Below are 13,417 nucleotides of genomic sequence, written 5' to 3' on the forward strand. Positions count from 1 at the left end.
GAGAGCCGAAAATCCGCCGAACCGGAACCCGCCGGTCCGCGAACCCGTGATGACAACCGGGACCGGAGACAGGCTTTAGAAGGATTTGCACAAACAAATTCACAATGACACATTAAATCCTTGGCGGGGTTGTGCTGTGTCTGCCGCGGGTTTTATTGCATGCTCCTGCGCTTCGGACGTCCGAGTGTTAAGTTGGTAACTTTTCCCCTATGGAGTAGCATTTTCTCATATGAAAGCCTTACACGGAAGCAAAGGAATGATTGTCGGACCTTAACATTTGAAGTATGTGGAAGATTTGATGGATAATCGATGGAATATGAAGGAGTACCTTGATCCAGCATACAGCTTATCGTTGACATATTGGATTGCTCAGACCTGAACTTATTGTGCAAAAACTCAGTTCATGATCTAAAAATGCTTTGTCTAATGATTCCGTGAAGGACCCTCAAGCATAACTCAATTGGATTAATAACTAAAATTTATGAGGTATAAGTTTAAAGCGGCCTTTCATCGTTAGAATATCGATCATCTGAGATCATTATATCAGTCAGATACTCCATGCGTATGAAGAGATGATGTGAAGTACTGCCTCGATTACTGAACCTGTCCCTTATATGATAAGTATTGAGTTATTGCATCAAATAATTACATCAATATGGCTGAACTGAGACTATACGTCTAGTGATTGTAATTTGAACTAGGAATCGAATGAAAAGGCAGCTAAATCACACCATCAATAGACCAACCTGTATGAATATGTTATTCTAATTGTCTAGTGTTCAATAACTGCAATATCTTAGGCGAGGATTATCTTCAAGCACGATGATGTATCCTAATCCTTAACATTCTAATCCTGCATCCTGAGCACAATCCAAGACGCTGAATTGATGACATTGCTCAAAGAGGATTAAGGCCAGATGAGCTTGTTTCGATGCTAGAACTAACACATAAGGCCATTGCCGAACAATTCAAAGAACTACGTGAAAAATGGTCGGAACTCCAGAATAGACGAATCAAAAAGGTTCTGAAGCTTATCAATTTACAGTGATGTGTACCGAAGCCGAATAATATGCACCTTGGAACATTGAAATGAGATAGATTACCTCTGGCTCTGGTTCTATGAGTGTAAGTCATATAAACACATCCAGAAGTGGATAAGTTTGTAGATTGCTTTAAAATTCGAGAACTTATTAGCATAAGATAGTCAACATTTTTCAGAAGTTTGATCAATCGTAAGCAGCGATGAACAGTCATCCGAAGCCTGTTGGATAGCAATTATCTGTTAAGCTACAGTTTCAGTATCAAAAAATTAAAAAATTTAGAACCAACGCTTTTCACAGCACCAGTAACAGGCAGTCAATATCCTCAACATTACAAATTTTTGAGGAACATGGGAATTCGGAGGACATTGTCTTAATATTTAATTATTTCCAACCAAGAATTAGCTACTGATCCTATTCCCAAAAAAAAAAACACACGCACTTTCCTTATGCTTTAGAAAGCTAATCCATGTTAACTCATTTGTACTGCTTCTACTTTGTGAAGCATTTAAAATATACTCCCCCTTCTGCGAAACCATCTTCCGACCATCTTCCTCTATCCCCTCAAACCTCTTTCGACCCAAAAGGCCCGATTCCCTACAAATGGCGCTTCTCTTAAGCCAGCGCACGTGAAGCGTAAACCTTCCGCCTGTTCCATCACAAAACACACCACAAATGTGCCCATAAAGGTTCGACTAACGATGGGCCTGAAGTTGGGATGGAACGGCAACCGGTGTCATCAGCTTGAAAAGCGCCATTCAAATTCATTTCTCTTGTTATCAAACACACACACACACAATCGAGAATTGTTTTGCATTCCACTTCCAGCAGTGGATCGTCTATTTTGGGGGGGCGATATAAAGTTAGGCCTGCTTCGTGCCATTCCTGGCACGGGGGCGCAAGGATAACGCGCGACGTAATAAGACAAGAAAACATCAGCAATCACAGCCACAGGTAAGCACCAACCTGTGGCACCAACAATCCCACACACACACACCAGGTTAGGGAAGCCGGGGCTTTTCGTCAAGTGTAAAAGCTTTTCCACGTTTTCCGTTTGCTTTCTATCATCGATACTCGGTGGTAGTCGGATAAGGGTGGTCCAACGTGGGCCCGAGGAGTGAGGTTTGTTTGATTTGAGTCAAGCAAAGCATCATCCAGAAAAAGCGGGGAAGCAACTCACCCTTGAATGTGTGTTTGTCTGGCGCGGGCCTAATATTCGCGAGTGAGCATATCAAGTTCGCTATTCCACCTGGTCGTCCTGTGTCTTGTGGCGGAAGGAAGTCGCCTTTAAATGCGCATCCCACCGAGCAACGCACACGCTTCACACAACCAGGAATCATGCATGAAAAGCGAGTACCGACACAACCGTAAGCATAAGTGTGATAGAACAATAGAGCGCACCATCCAAATCGAACAGGGTATACAAAATCGGCCTCAGTTTGCTTTGGAAACCGTTTTTATTCGTCACCTGAAGACACACATAAAGTGGCAAAGTTAACTAAAGTCTACAATGGGGACGACGGCTCGTAAAAGAAAATGGCTATAAAATATACATAAAGGAAAAGCCCAACTTTTTCCCCCTTTAAATGGCCCCTCTTTTGTTGCGTAGTTTCGATCGCTTGCTGTTGGTCCCGTGGGAGTGCGCGAGCGCGTGTGTGTTTTGGGGATACATTTTATCTACGCACTTTTCATTTCATTTTTCCGCCTCTGTGTGACGAGGTGTGGGGAGGTTGAGTCGATTTTCCTTCACGGCAAATTTTGATTTATCACTCCGCATTTTAAGAACCATTTCAAACTGTAAAAGGGATGATCGGTAAATTGTATCGCTGTCAGTAATACATTTCCCTGAAGCATGTGACAGACACACACGTACAATTCGAACAATGGTTTTCAACAATTGATTTCAATTGTACCCTTCGTTCGGGTGTGCCAATCATTTAGGAAATGAAAAACAAATCGTTGTCCTCATAAGAGCCACCGTACTCGCATTGTTTCCTTTCATCTTCCAGGCCCGCATGACGTTATCATGACGCTATGTGGAGCAAACAGGTTCGCGACGAGGAGCTGTCCGTACAGGACACAGGTGGGGTTCTTCTTCTGTTCGGAAACTTTGTCCACAGGTCAAAGCCTGCAACAACGAGTGCACCATTGCAACCATCGCATCGCGGAAGAATCCTTTGCAAATCCACCAGCACCAGGGTTCGTCGTCTACCTTGCACTATGCTTCCCCTTCTCTTCTGGATGGATGGTGGTGGTACAACCATAACCGAAAGATAAGCCTTTACATACGAAACAGGGCTGTTACAGAAAACATGGAAACAGACCTTCCCACACACACACACAGAGCGACCTGACGAAGCGTAGCAGGAAAAGTTTAACATCTCAAATGGGGTTTACCTTCAAGCCCGGGGTTTTCCGTCGTGCGCAAATGTTTGAATTGTGATATTGCCTTTTCTGCTTGAGCTGGCGAACACACACACACACACAGACACACACAGTCATTGGTAAACGAAAAAGGTTTACATTCTTCAATTTCTGACGGATATACGGCTCGATATCGGGGCGTCGGATGATTTCCTGGTCCCCTTGCTCAAAGTCTCTTCGTCCCGTTGAACGGAGCAAATAATGTAGGTAATGTGTAGTAGCTACATTTGAGATCCGGGACTGTTGCTTGCCAAAGGAATCAATTTTTCTTACTGTCTTTCCTGAGTGCAAACATACGGAACAATTCAGGGGCCGTGGGGTTTGGCTAAGAATCCACACCCCGATGATCGATAGGATATGGATTGATTTTGTAATATTTGCAATTGCCGGGCGTCGAACAATCCTCACACATGGACGAAGACTCAGTTTGGCAGCTATTTATAGGTGTTGAGTGCTGTAATTGTAAATCACCTGTTTTCTTATAGAACTATGCTAGAAATGTACATCCTGGAAGTCTTCATCTATCCATGTTTGATACGCCATTTGATACCCAGAATTTTCCTTCCTTTTAGTGATAATCCAAGGATCAACTAATACCTCCAATAAGGAATCAATTAGAACCATCTCTGTACACAGCACATCACGTATCCGTGGTTCCTTACCAATTGTTCAAACTAAACACGGGAACTGTTCGCTATTGATGATGATTAAGGACAATCGTCTATGTCTATGTCGTCTTCACGCCAAGAATTCCGGCTTCCGCAACATTCATTCAACAAATACGGTTTTTCCCGGAAGCATATTTAATCAATTTCTACCATATTATTCTCTCAACGAGCAGCGCAGCACACCACTAGACACTCGTGCGACTACTAGAACGCCCAGAAGCTGAACATACTGAGACATGTGTTCAGATGAATGGGCTTTTCCCAACCCAACCCCCACAATCATAGGCTTACAGCAAGCGCGAACAAAGTACAATGATGTGTTCCATTTTCCACAATTCATATTTCCTTCACCACATCTCGCCACACTCCTCGGTGTGTCTCTGTCTCCTTTTTTCCGCCCCGACAAACGACAAAGCCTTGTAGTTGAGTGACGCCGGAGCAATGTTTAAATAGATACGGATACCAATATTTACCCTTTTATTTCAAACATCACGCTCTAAATGCGATAGCTTCACAATGCGAAAAACCCCACCATTGGGAAACAGTCACTAGGGGAAAATCGAATCCGAAACCATATTTCTATTCAATCGCACGTCGACGGCGACGGCCCCGTCAAATGATACGGCAATCAAATGAAAAACGATAAAATCAGCATAAGAATCTTGAAATCTCGTCCGTCTGGTTGAAGCTACCCTAACTAAGCAACGCTAGGGCGGCTGAGAAGCCAGCGAGCGAGCAGGAATGCACAACCAGACCGAAGTTCCCATTTTACAGAACCCTTACCCGTACGCACTAAGCTCCCGAGTTAAGCGACCAGGTAAGAAGCTAATTTGTTTTGTTATTATAAGAGGATTTGCTTGCTGCCGAAACCGAAACCCGAAGAACGGTAGCATATTTATGGGCGAAGAAATTTTTGGGGTTTTGGTTTTGAAAAACGGGTTCTTCCCATCGTCGTGTGAGTAGTTTAAGGATGTAAAAGACGACTTTTGGAAGTTAAATGTCTGTGTCTGTCCCACCGTCGTAGTTTCAATTATTCTTCAATTGATAGAACTTTCCACTCTAATGGGAAGGAAATGGTAGGAGCATTATTCTTCTGACTTTTGAGTGCGAAATGAATATTCACTTCGCAGAAAGTAATCGATCCCCGCTGGAAACTGGAGTAACTTCATATCGCACAACTCACACTCTGGCCACACTTCCTGGTTGATTATACTGCGCTCTTGTCAAATAGTGTAAATGACGCACGGCTGAAGCATTTGCCCAGTAGTTACCAGAAGCGACCGGCCAGAGCTAGCGAGAGAGCTTGTGCTATCATTATACGTTTCATTAATCAAAAGTTCAGTCTGTGGGTCTATTTTTTTCTTTTTGTGGGTGGTGTTCTACTTCCAATCTCTTCTCACAGTAAAGCTCTTCCCTGAATAAATGCTATGCGCTTCAAGTGGCGTACGGGCAAAGTAACTGGAACAGTGTGAGACAGGTTAGGTTCGCTGCAAAAAGAATAATGAAGCATCATGCTGTGAAGCTTCCGACTGCACCGAAGTAAGTTGGACGGTGCAAAAGGACGACACTCTTTTAATTTTCTTCCGAAAAGCGGCGTTTCTCTATTTAGTATGTTTTATTCCATCGTTATAGAAAATAAGTTGTTTAATATTATTTGAAGCAGAAAAAGGGCAGTAATTATTTGAAAATATTTTTCTCCAAATATTTCATAAATTCGCGCTTCATTAAAGAGAGGTATTATGAGTCCAGCTACAGGGTATTCCAAAATTTCTTGACGCGTTGGCATTAATTTTTTGATTTCGTTTACTTATTGTAATTTTTTTTTCAATGAAACTCGAGACGAATTTTCGCAAATAAAATAATAAGGAACTACTTACATAGCTGTCTATTAATCTAAATAATCTATTTTTTATTAATTCGTGACCATCGCTAACGATAATGTGTTTTTGACATACTGATAACTCAGGCGGTCCGATGGCAGAGACGATTACAGCACCTGTCTTCTGACAGGGTAAGACCGGGTATATAATCCCATTCGGACCACTTTCCTGTACGCAGGACTTACTATCTATCTACGAGTAAATTTAAGTCATGAGAAGTCAATAAAGACAGCCACCAACACCTCTCGAGGCTGTAGAGCCAAACAAATGCATATAGAAATAATTCAACGAGATCTTAATAAAGTTGGCTAGCCTAAAAAAATAAATTTCATTAGTATCGATTTGATAAAAATAATTGTTCTTCCTAATTGGCAGGATTTATAAAATCGCGTAAAAAAAACCACGGGATAAAATAAAAATAATGAGAACGTGTCAAAAACCACTGAAAAACCCTGTAGTATACATTGCAAGCTACCTAGCAAGCTAGCTAGCTGCCTACCGATTGCAACAAGTGGACTGCTCGTAGAACCTTGCCTCTCTCTCCGCTCTGTTCCGTTTCCACTTTCGCGACTCTCTCTCTCTTGGCTTGACGTGCCGCTGTATAGGTTGACGGAAAATAATAATTTCTCATTCTAATTGATATGGAAACGCTTTACCGTGTCGGCTGTCACGTTCGGTATGGTCATCAGCCTGACAGTAACGCAGGGCAGACATTTTATGCTTAATTTATTTTAAAGCTTTTTTTGTCGTAATTTCCAGATAACTTTTTTATTCCAATAATTCATTTCAGTTTGTTTGGTTAGTATCAAATGTTTGATCCCGCAGACCAAAAATCTCGCACCCTTCTTCATAATTCTTTCTAAAAACGGCCGTTTGCTCCAATCAAAGCAATTCACCAAACAAACAGCCGCCAATTCAAATTGTTTCACATAATTTTGCGCAAACTTTCCTTCAAAAGCATTCCAGTAGTGTGGCGGGGGCAACATACTTGAAATACAATTTCAACCCTTAACCAATCAGCCGCCGTACTTTCTTTCGTTCGGAAAATGGACGAGGGCAATTGGTACAACAATGCTGCCACCACCGCCGCACACATCAAGAAGCTTCAAGAAATCAATTTCGTTCATAAATAAAACATGACGCGCTGGCGCCAGCTAAATAACGCACCAACGAAACTTTTTTGGCGAGGCGGCAAATTTGAATCTGCGACCATCACGCGCACGTGCAAATCATGGCCTTTTTCTTCCCCGGTCGCAGCAGGCACATCCCCACGCAAATACCACGGTGGACTTAATCGGGCCGACGAATGAGATGGTTCGCTTATTTGAATATTTTGCTCGTTTAACAATTTGTGTCTTTCCAAGCGACTTGGCAGGAGCAGCCCTTGAGTTGGTTGGAACCAAACACTTCAAGGTAACAACACGGTAGATAATAGACAAGGGACAGCAAACTTCTGGCCGGTGGCGCTGTTTGATGGTGATGGTTGACGGTAAACTTTATCCCAAGCGATCGATTGATTGGTCGGAACAACATTAGCTGTAGAAGGATTTTTCTTAGAGACACACACACACACATTTCCAGAACATTCATAGATTAATCCACGAGGTATAGAAACGATTAAAACTACCCTGCAAAACGCTCATTAAATCCTGGTCAGTGTTCTTACCTCGAAAAGATTAAGGCCCCGCTAAAACGAGATAGAGAAGGATATAAAAGAGATGGTAAAACACAAAGCTTTCACTGGTGGTGTTTTTGCAGTCGAAGAACTACAATCAACATCGTGGTACAGAACACGAAGGAAGGCACTACGATCAGACACAGGTGTGTTGAAATGTGTTCTACAGATACTAGGACTAGAAGAAGATTACAGGAAGATCACTCTGACAGGCCGAACAGGTTCGTACAGACGAAAGAAGAGAAGATAGGATAAAAGAGTTTAAAAGAGTTTAGGAAGAGAAAGCAGTTGATATACAAAAGAAAAATCGGTTTTTCATTAGCAAAACTTAAAACAGTGCATTATATTATTTATAAATTGGACCCGATCCCGATTGTTTCTATTAAACGAGTCGCATTTAACGATTTAACAAACAAAATTTCGTCAATAAAGAAAGATAAAGTCTCCCAACTTCTCACCCCACCTAGATTAATTCGTATCAATTGGCAAACGACACATGAACATCAGTTTACAAAATGGTTGCCATTTTCACAATCCAGCGTTCCCTGGCTGCCCTCACTCCGGCATCTGCGAAAAGCTAATGGAAAATAATTATTAATCAACAGCAATTTGCCGCGGTGTAGCGTAACGGAGCGCACATTGCACGGAGATGCCACCAAATGGATGCAAATATCGGATACGTGCGAAACGTATCGGAAAATCAGATGACATTCCCCCGTTACGATCTTTTGATTCAGTTTACAAATGACGAACCATAATCAACAATGATGGCTCGCACTAATTTTCAGCACCAGTAGCCATTACCGTTGGTGAAACGCAATGAAGGGAGAGAGCGGGAGCGAGTGTCATTTGCAATCGGAATTTAGTGTTTATAATGTACCCTTGCATTGCCGGCAATAAATATGAGTACGCAGCAGTACGCATACAGTCGGCCAACCAAGTACACTAACTGTTAACTGTAGAGTGGAGGATTTTTTTCTCGGTTTCATTCTCGCAGGTCCTATTGCATACCTTCGCCGGATTGTCTCTGATTATGCTGATAGTTTTCGCTAAATCCCCATCGCCATGAATACCAAGAATATAGGAGAGCTTCCTAATCGAGGGATAATTATTTCCAAATTAGTCGGAAAATCATCACCCTCTGTCGAACTTTCTCCACCAGTTGTCCTCCGCCCGGTTCATTGCATGCGGGTCAATAGTTGTTGGGCACAATAACTGACTCTACCAATTTCATTTGATCACCACCATGTTTGAAGAGGCTCTTGCCTTTTCATGGGCCCTTTTTTGTGAATGGGGAGGAATTTTCTAGTGCGTTTAGTACAAAGTTCTCGAAGTCCCCCAACCCTCACCAACTAGGTCGTCGGTATTTGGAGTTGCAAAAAGTTGTTTGATCACCATTAGCCACTGTACTGTAGGCTAGGCCACCACCGAAAACGTGGTGGGAAAGGTGACGATGGACGGACAAAACGGCAACATCAATATGCGCACTTCCCAGGTACACACACACACAAATCGAAGCGCGAGTACTCCATTCGCTTGCAATGATGCGTTACAAACTAATGATAATGATATCAAAATCCCGTCCCAGCAGGTTCTCGATACGGGAACTCCGCAGCCGAATATTGCAGCATCAGGGTTCAGCTATTGTGAGGAGGCATTTCGGTATGCAAGCGCGCTACACAAAACATGACGGCCGAGCGAAAACGGAGTCCACATTTCTGTAGAAATAATGCCAGCTACCTATCCAACATTCATCCATCGAACGGTCACAAACCAATGTGCTGAAAATCGCCAGATCATCCAGTAGAAAATGGAGGGCCTTCGGTTCCTCGGTTGCCAGCACAATCAGTTCCAAGCGAAAGAAACAGCTTTTCTGCCCAGCATGTGTGCTCTCCAACCCCGCAGCAGGCAACATTTAGCCTCCCCGGCCAAAGCTGGCCACTGGAAGTCCTCACCCAACCGCGCTCTCTATGCTCTGCAAGAAGATCCACACAACTCGGCAACAATTTCTGTCCCCTTTGTCTGAATGCCAGCGCCACTAGCAACTATTATCCTGATGTTTTGCCCTCTACCTAGGACTCCACCGGATCCACCGGATGTGCCCCGTTGCGAATGCGGGAGATGCGGGATAATTTTAGCATCAGCTTACAAAATAGCTACCGAAACCTGCCTGCTGCAACTCGGCTCGCCTAGCATTTGCGCTCGCAATGCCAATTGGTTCGCCATGTCATATCGCCAAAAGACGCGCTCGTTCACTATCCAAACGGACCCCGCTGCTATTGCCTATCATTATGTACACACACACACAGAGCGAAGAGCTGGCACAATCGTTCCCGGGTCCATTTCCGCTTTCGGGGACAACGGGGAGAGTTTTGCAAAAAAGCCTGGAACGTTGGCTAGATTCTGTCCGGGTTTGTAAAACCGAACGCGCCCGCAGCAGGATTGGTGTGTCTCTCATTAAAAGCGTATCCCGCGGTGTCCGTCAACGGTAAGGGAACGGGATGGAGCTGTAACTGTAGCATTGATCCCATCTGCTTTGCAAAGCAAAACGATACAACCACGAACGCCACAGCGAAACGTGTCCACGTTTATCGATCAATCTTTTCCGTACCTGGGACAGCAGCATCGGGAACTCGAAGAGATTATCGTCGGGTGTAAGCAAGTTTGAACTAAACTGGTAGATCTGCCGTTTTGTAAATAGAGCATGACCATACTTAAACTTTGAAAAAGTATTTTTTTAAATTGTCCTGCACGGATGGAGACGCCTAGTACTTCACGTCGGACAGATAAAGTTGTACAGTTACTAAGAGACTGATACCAGGTAATAAACCAAAATTTAAGCAACGCACTAAATAAGAAAGACTATAAAGCAGCTTTCTAACGATAAATAGCTAGAGAGGAAAGGACGAGAAAGTTCAATCACTTTTGAGAGAGGATAAAGATTGCTAAAGAAAACATCTGAAAAAGGTTGATAGAGTTAAAAATAGATCATCGATACTAGATAGTGATAGCAGTAGTAGTAGAGAGGGTGTGCACAGCAGGACGAGAGTAAAATAATGCTTCTCCACAAGACGGCAAGAGTTTGTGACTGTGTAAAAAGAACGAAAAACAAACACTTTTGAAGAACTGGCTTCTTGTTGGTGTTATCTGCGCTGCTGTTGGTTGGAGTAGTGGTGTTATTAAAAGTTGACTTTGAAAAGCTTCAGGTAGAGAGAAATGTGATGAAACATGCATGAAGAAGAAGAATATCTAATGCGTAAGAATTACCAGTGTTGTCGACGAGTACTCAAAGTCTACCATCTCTTCCCGGATGCTCTTACCTGTTGTGCCAAAAAAAGAGAAGATAAAAAATTTAATAATGATACGAGTAACTCACTAAATAAGAGTTATTGATTTAATTTGATATGTTTAAGAATGAAGAGTTATTAATGAAGCACAAAAATATTAAATACAATTCTGGTGCTGATAATCACTCTTCGCTTAATGGGCCGGAATTGCGTTACCAATCAACCACTTCGTTCCTGGTGCGGGAACCAGAAACACGCTTCTAATGCTAATTTACTTCCAGAAATCTAACGTTTACCCATGCATCATGGCGGTCCATGGCGGTGTATGGCCGAACAAAACAAACAAACAAACCATCCGGCAAACTTCTATAATGCGACCTCGTCCGAATGTTGAGTGTTAATGTCCAGCATGTACCACAGCGAGAGAAGATAAGCAGCTGTTTTGATGAGGACTGAGTTCGCAACAAAAAACTGTACATTGGCGCGAGAAAAGAATCCTTGTACGATTCGTCAAACAACATCCGTGATAGAATTTTTCCACGAACTCATGTGACATGTATCGAATAAAAAAGCAAACCATAGGCATATTCATTAATTGACCAACCAAACGTAATCCACCAACACTTCAGTTCACCTGGCCGAAGAACTGTGAAAATGACCAGATGCTGACGCACGCTCCAATTCGCCATCCAGGAACTAGATGGCCACCAAAAAACCGTCGCTACAAATCCTGCCAAAAATGACCAGCACGACCAAAATTTATGCAAAATCTCGATGCTGAATTTTTTGATCAACTCTTCTACACCGTCCTATCCGCGGCCCCTGCAGCTTTTTACAAGCGAAATATCAATTTGAGGACAACCGAGCACACCGAGCCGAGGAGGATACGCGTAAACCTTGCGGATGCCAACATTCCCGCGTAACATTAAAAACGCCCCTGGATGCTGGTGCGAACTCTGTTTGCGTCTAGTCCTCCACCACTTCGCTCGCTCTCGTGTTAACTGCCCGCCGGCCCTTGTGCGAGGTTCAGCTGGGTGCAAATGGTTTTTCGGGTGCCCGACGATGTTTGGTTGCGTCCGGCCCTCTCTTCACCCTTCTAATGGGAATGAATATTTATCAGAAATGGTTCACGGGGATCGGCGTACCAACCACGGAACAACAACAGCTCGATGTATCTAGAAATGGCGTCTTCCTAAGGATGACAACACTCCAGCAGGAGGGTGGGAAAGGGTCGAATGGAGATTGGGCGGGTTGTTGTGTAGCGTTGAATAGTCACAATGCCGTATTGTGTGGGAATTGCAACATCCGGACATTGAGCAGCGAGCATACAGCGCAGCATACATTACACAAAACACACCCTATGCTCCTCCCATATGACCATGCTTTAGCCGGGTTCAACCTCGGTGACCTCAGGTGGCGTGGTAGAAAACTTGCATTAGTTTTGCGAATAAATCGGGAGCAAAGCAAATCTGTTTTCCACCGAAATACAATCCCGTATCACGCTTTTGTTTTGCATCTTAATTAGTCGAATGGGTTTATTTTGTAAAAACTTATTAGATCGTCAACCAATATATATGAGAGACCAATAAGGTTGTCCGGCGACCGAGACAACACGACAGAATCGGGTTTCAAATCCCATCCAGTCCCCACAGACCACAAGAATTTTTCGGCCTAGAGCTCATCAACTCATTAGCAGAGTCCAGAAGCACAGAGTCCTTGCATTGTGGTATTGTCAAAAATACTCCTCCTGCGATAGGGCTCCATGAAAATTCGATCTCAGGATAGCTTTGAGTTAAGCTATAAGCCCACATTCACATTCTGATGAGTCGTTAAGGTTTTTAATATTCTTTTATTTTCTGTGCACCCAAACAAAACCTGTGTCCTGTGTCGTCAGCCGGTCCGTTTGGGTCGATCCGTCGGAATGTTCTCCATGGCGAACTAGGAGTTGCTGGGGGGAAAACTCTTACACAAACGCACGAACCGGATAACTATTATTTCCGGAGGCACACACACCCACCAAACAAGAGAGAGAGCAGACAATCGGCATCGGGTGGCATGTGCACTGTCGTTGATGGTCACGATGGTGGTAAGGACGGTCAGGACGTCAGACAAGGAGATTTGATCAGAGCGCAGCAAGAGAGTTGATAAATCTGGATACACGAATGTGCCCGAGAGCGTTAGGAAATATCATGAAAAATTTATAACATATTTAGGTAGTTTTATGGCTCCGTTGTCGCTCGTCACCTCACCCATTACCCTCCTACTCACAGCATCAGCCCAGTAAGACGAAAAAGCGTCAACTCTACAGTCGGAGAGCTAGAAGATAAAACTCGGGCATTCTTCCAGTTTTCCAACAGGAATGTGTTTTACGGAAAAGTGGTAAAACCTAAACAATGCTACTTCGTGCTGTCTGCCCGACAACGAGAAATTGGCGTATCTGTAC

The 13,417-nt window shown here is 43.4% G+C and overlaps 1 protein-coding gene across 6 annotated transcripts in view; it reads right to left on the minus strand.

Annotated features, from left to right (window-relative positions):
- Positions 1-13,417, minus strand: part of LOC118502699 (polypyrimidine tract-binding protein 1) — a 225,159-nt gene that overhangs the window by 139,086 nt on the left and 72,656 nt on the right. For 2 of the 6 annotated variants that reach the window (XM_036035232.1, XM_036035227.1), the window contains exon 4: positions 7,679-7,699. The exons of 3 other annotated variants lie outside the window; for them this stretch is intronic. In XM_036035232.1, the coding sequence (XP_035891125.1) occupies positions 7,679-7,699 (21 nt within the window). Of the gene's footprint in view, positions 1-7,678; positions 7,700-10,954; positions 11,008-13,417 lie in introns of all 6 variants that reach the window. One more of the 6 variants, XM_036035233.1, reaches the window with a different exon arrangement.

Source organism: Anopheles stephensi, chromosome 2, assembly GCF_013141755.1.
Source record: "Anopheles stephensi strain Indian chromosome 2, UCI_ANSTEP_V1.0, whole genome shotgun sequence".
Lineage (NCBI taxonomy): Eukaryota > Metazoa > Arthropoda > Insecta > Diptera > Culicidae > Anopheles > Anopheles stephensi.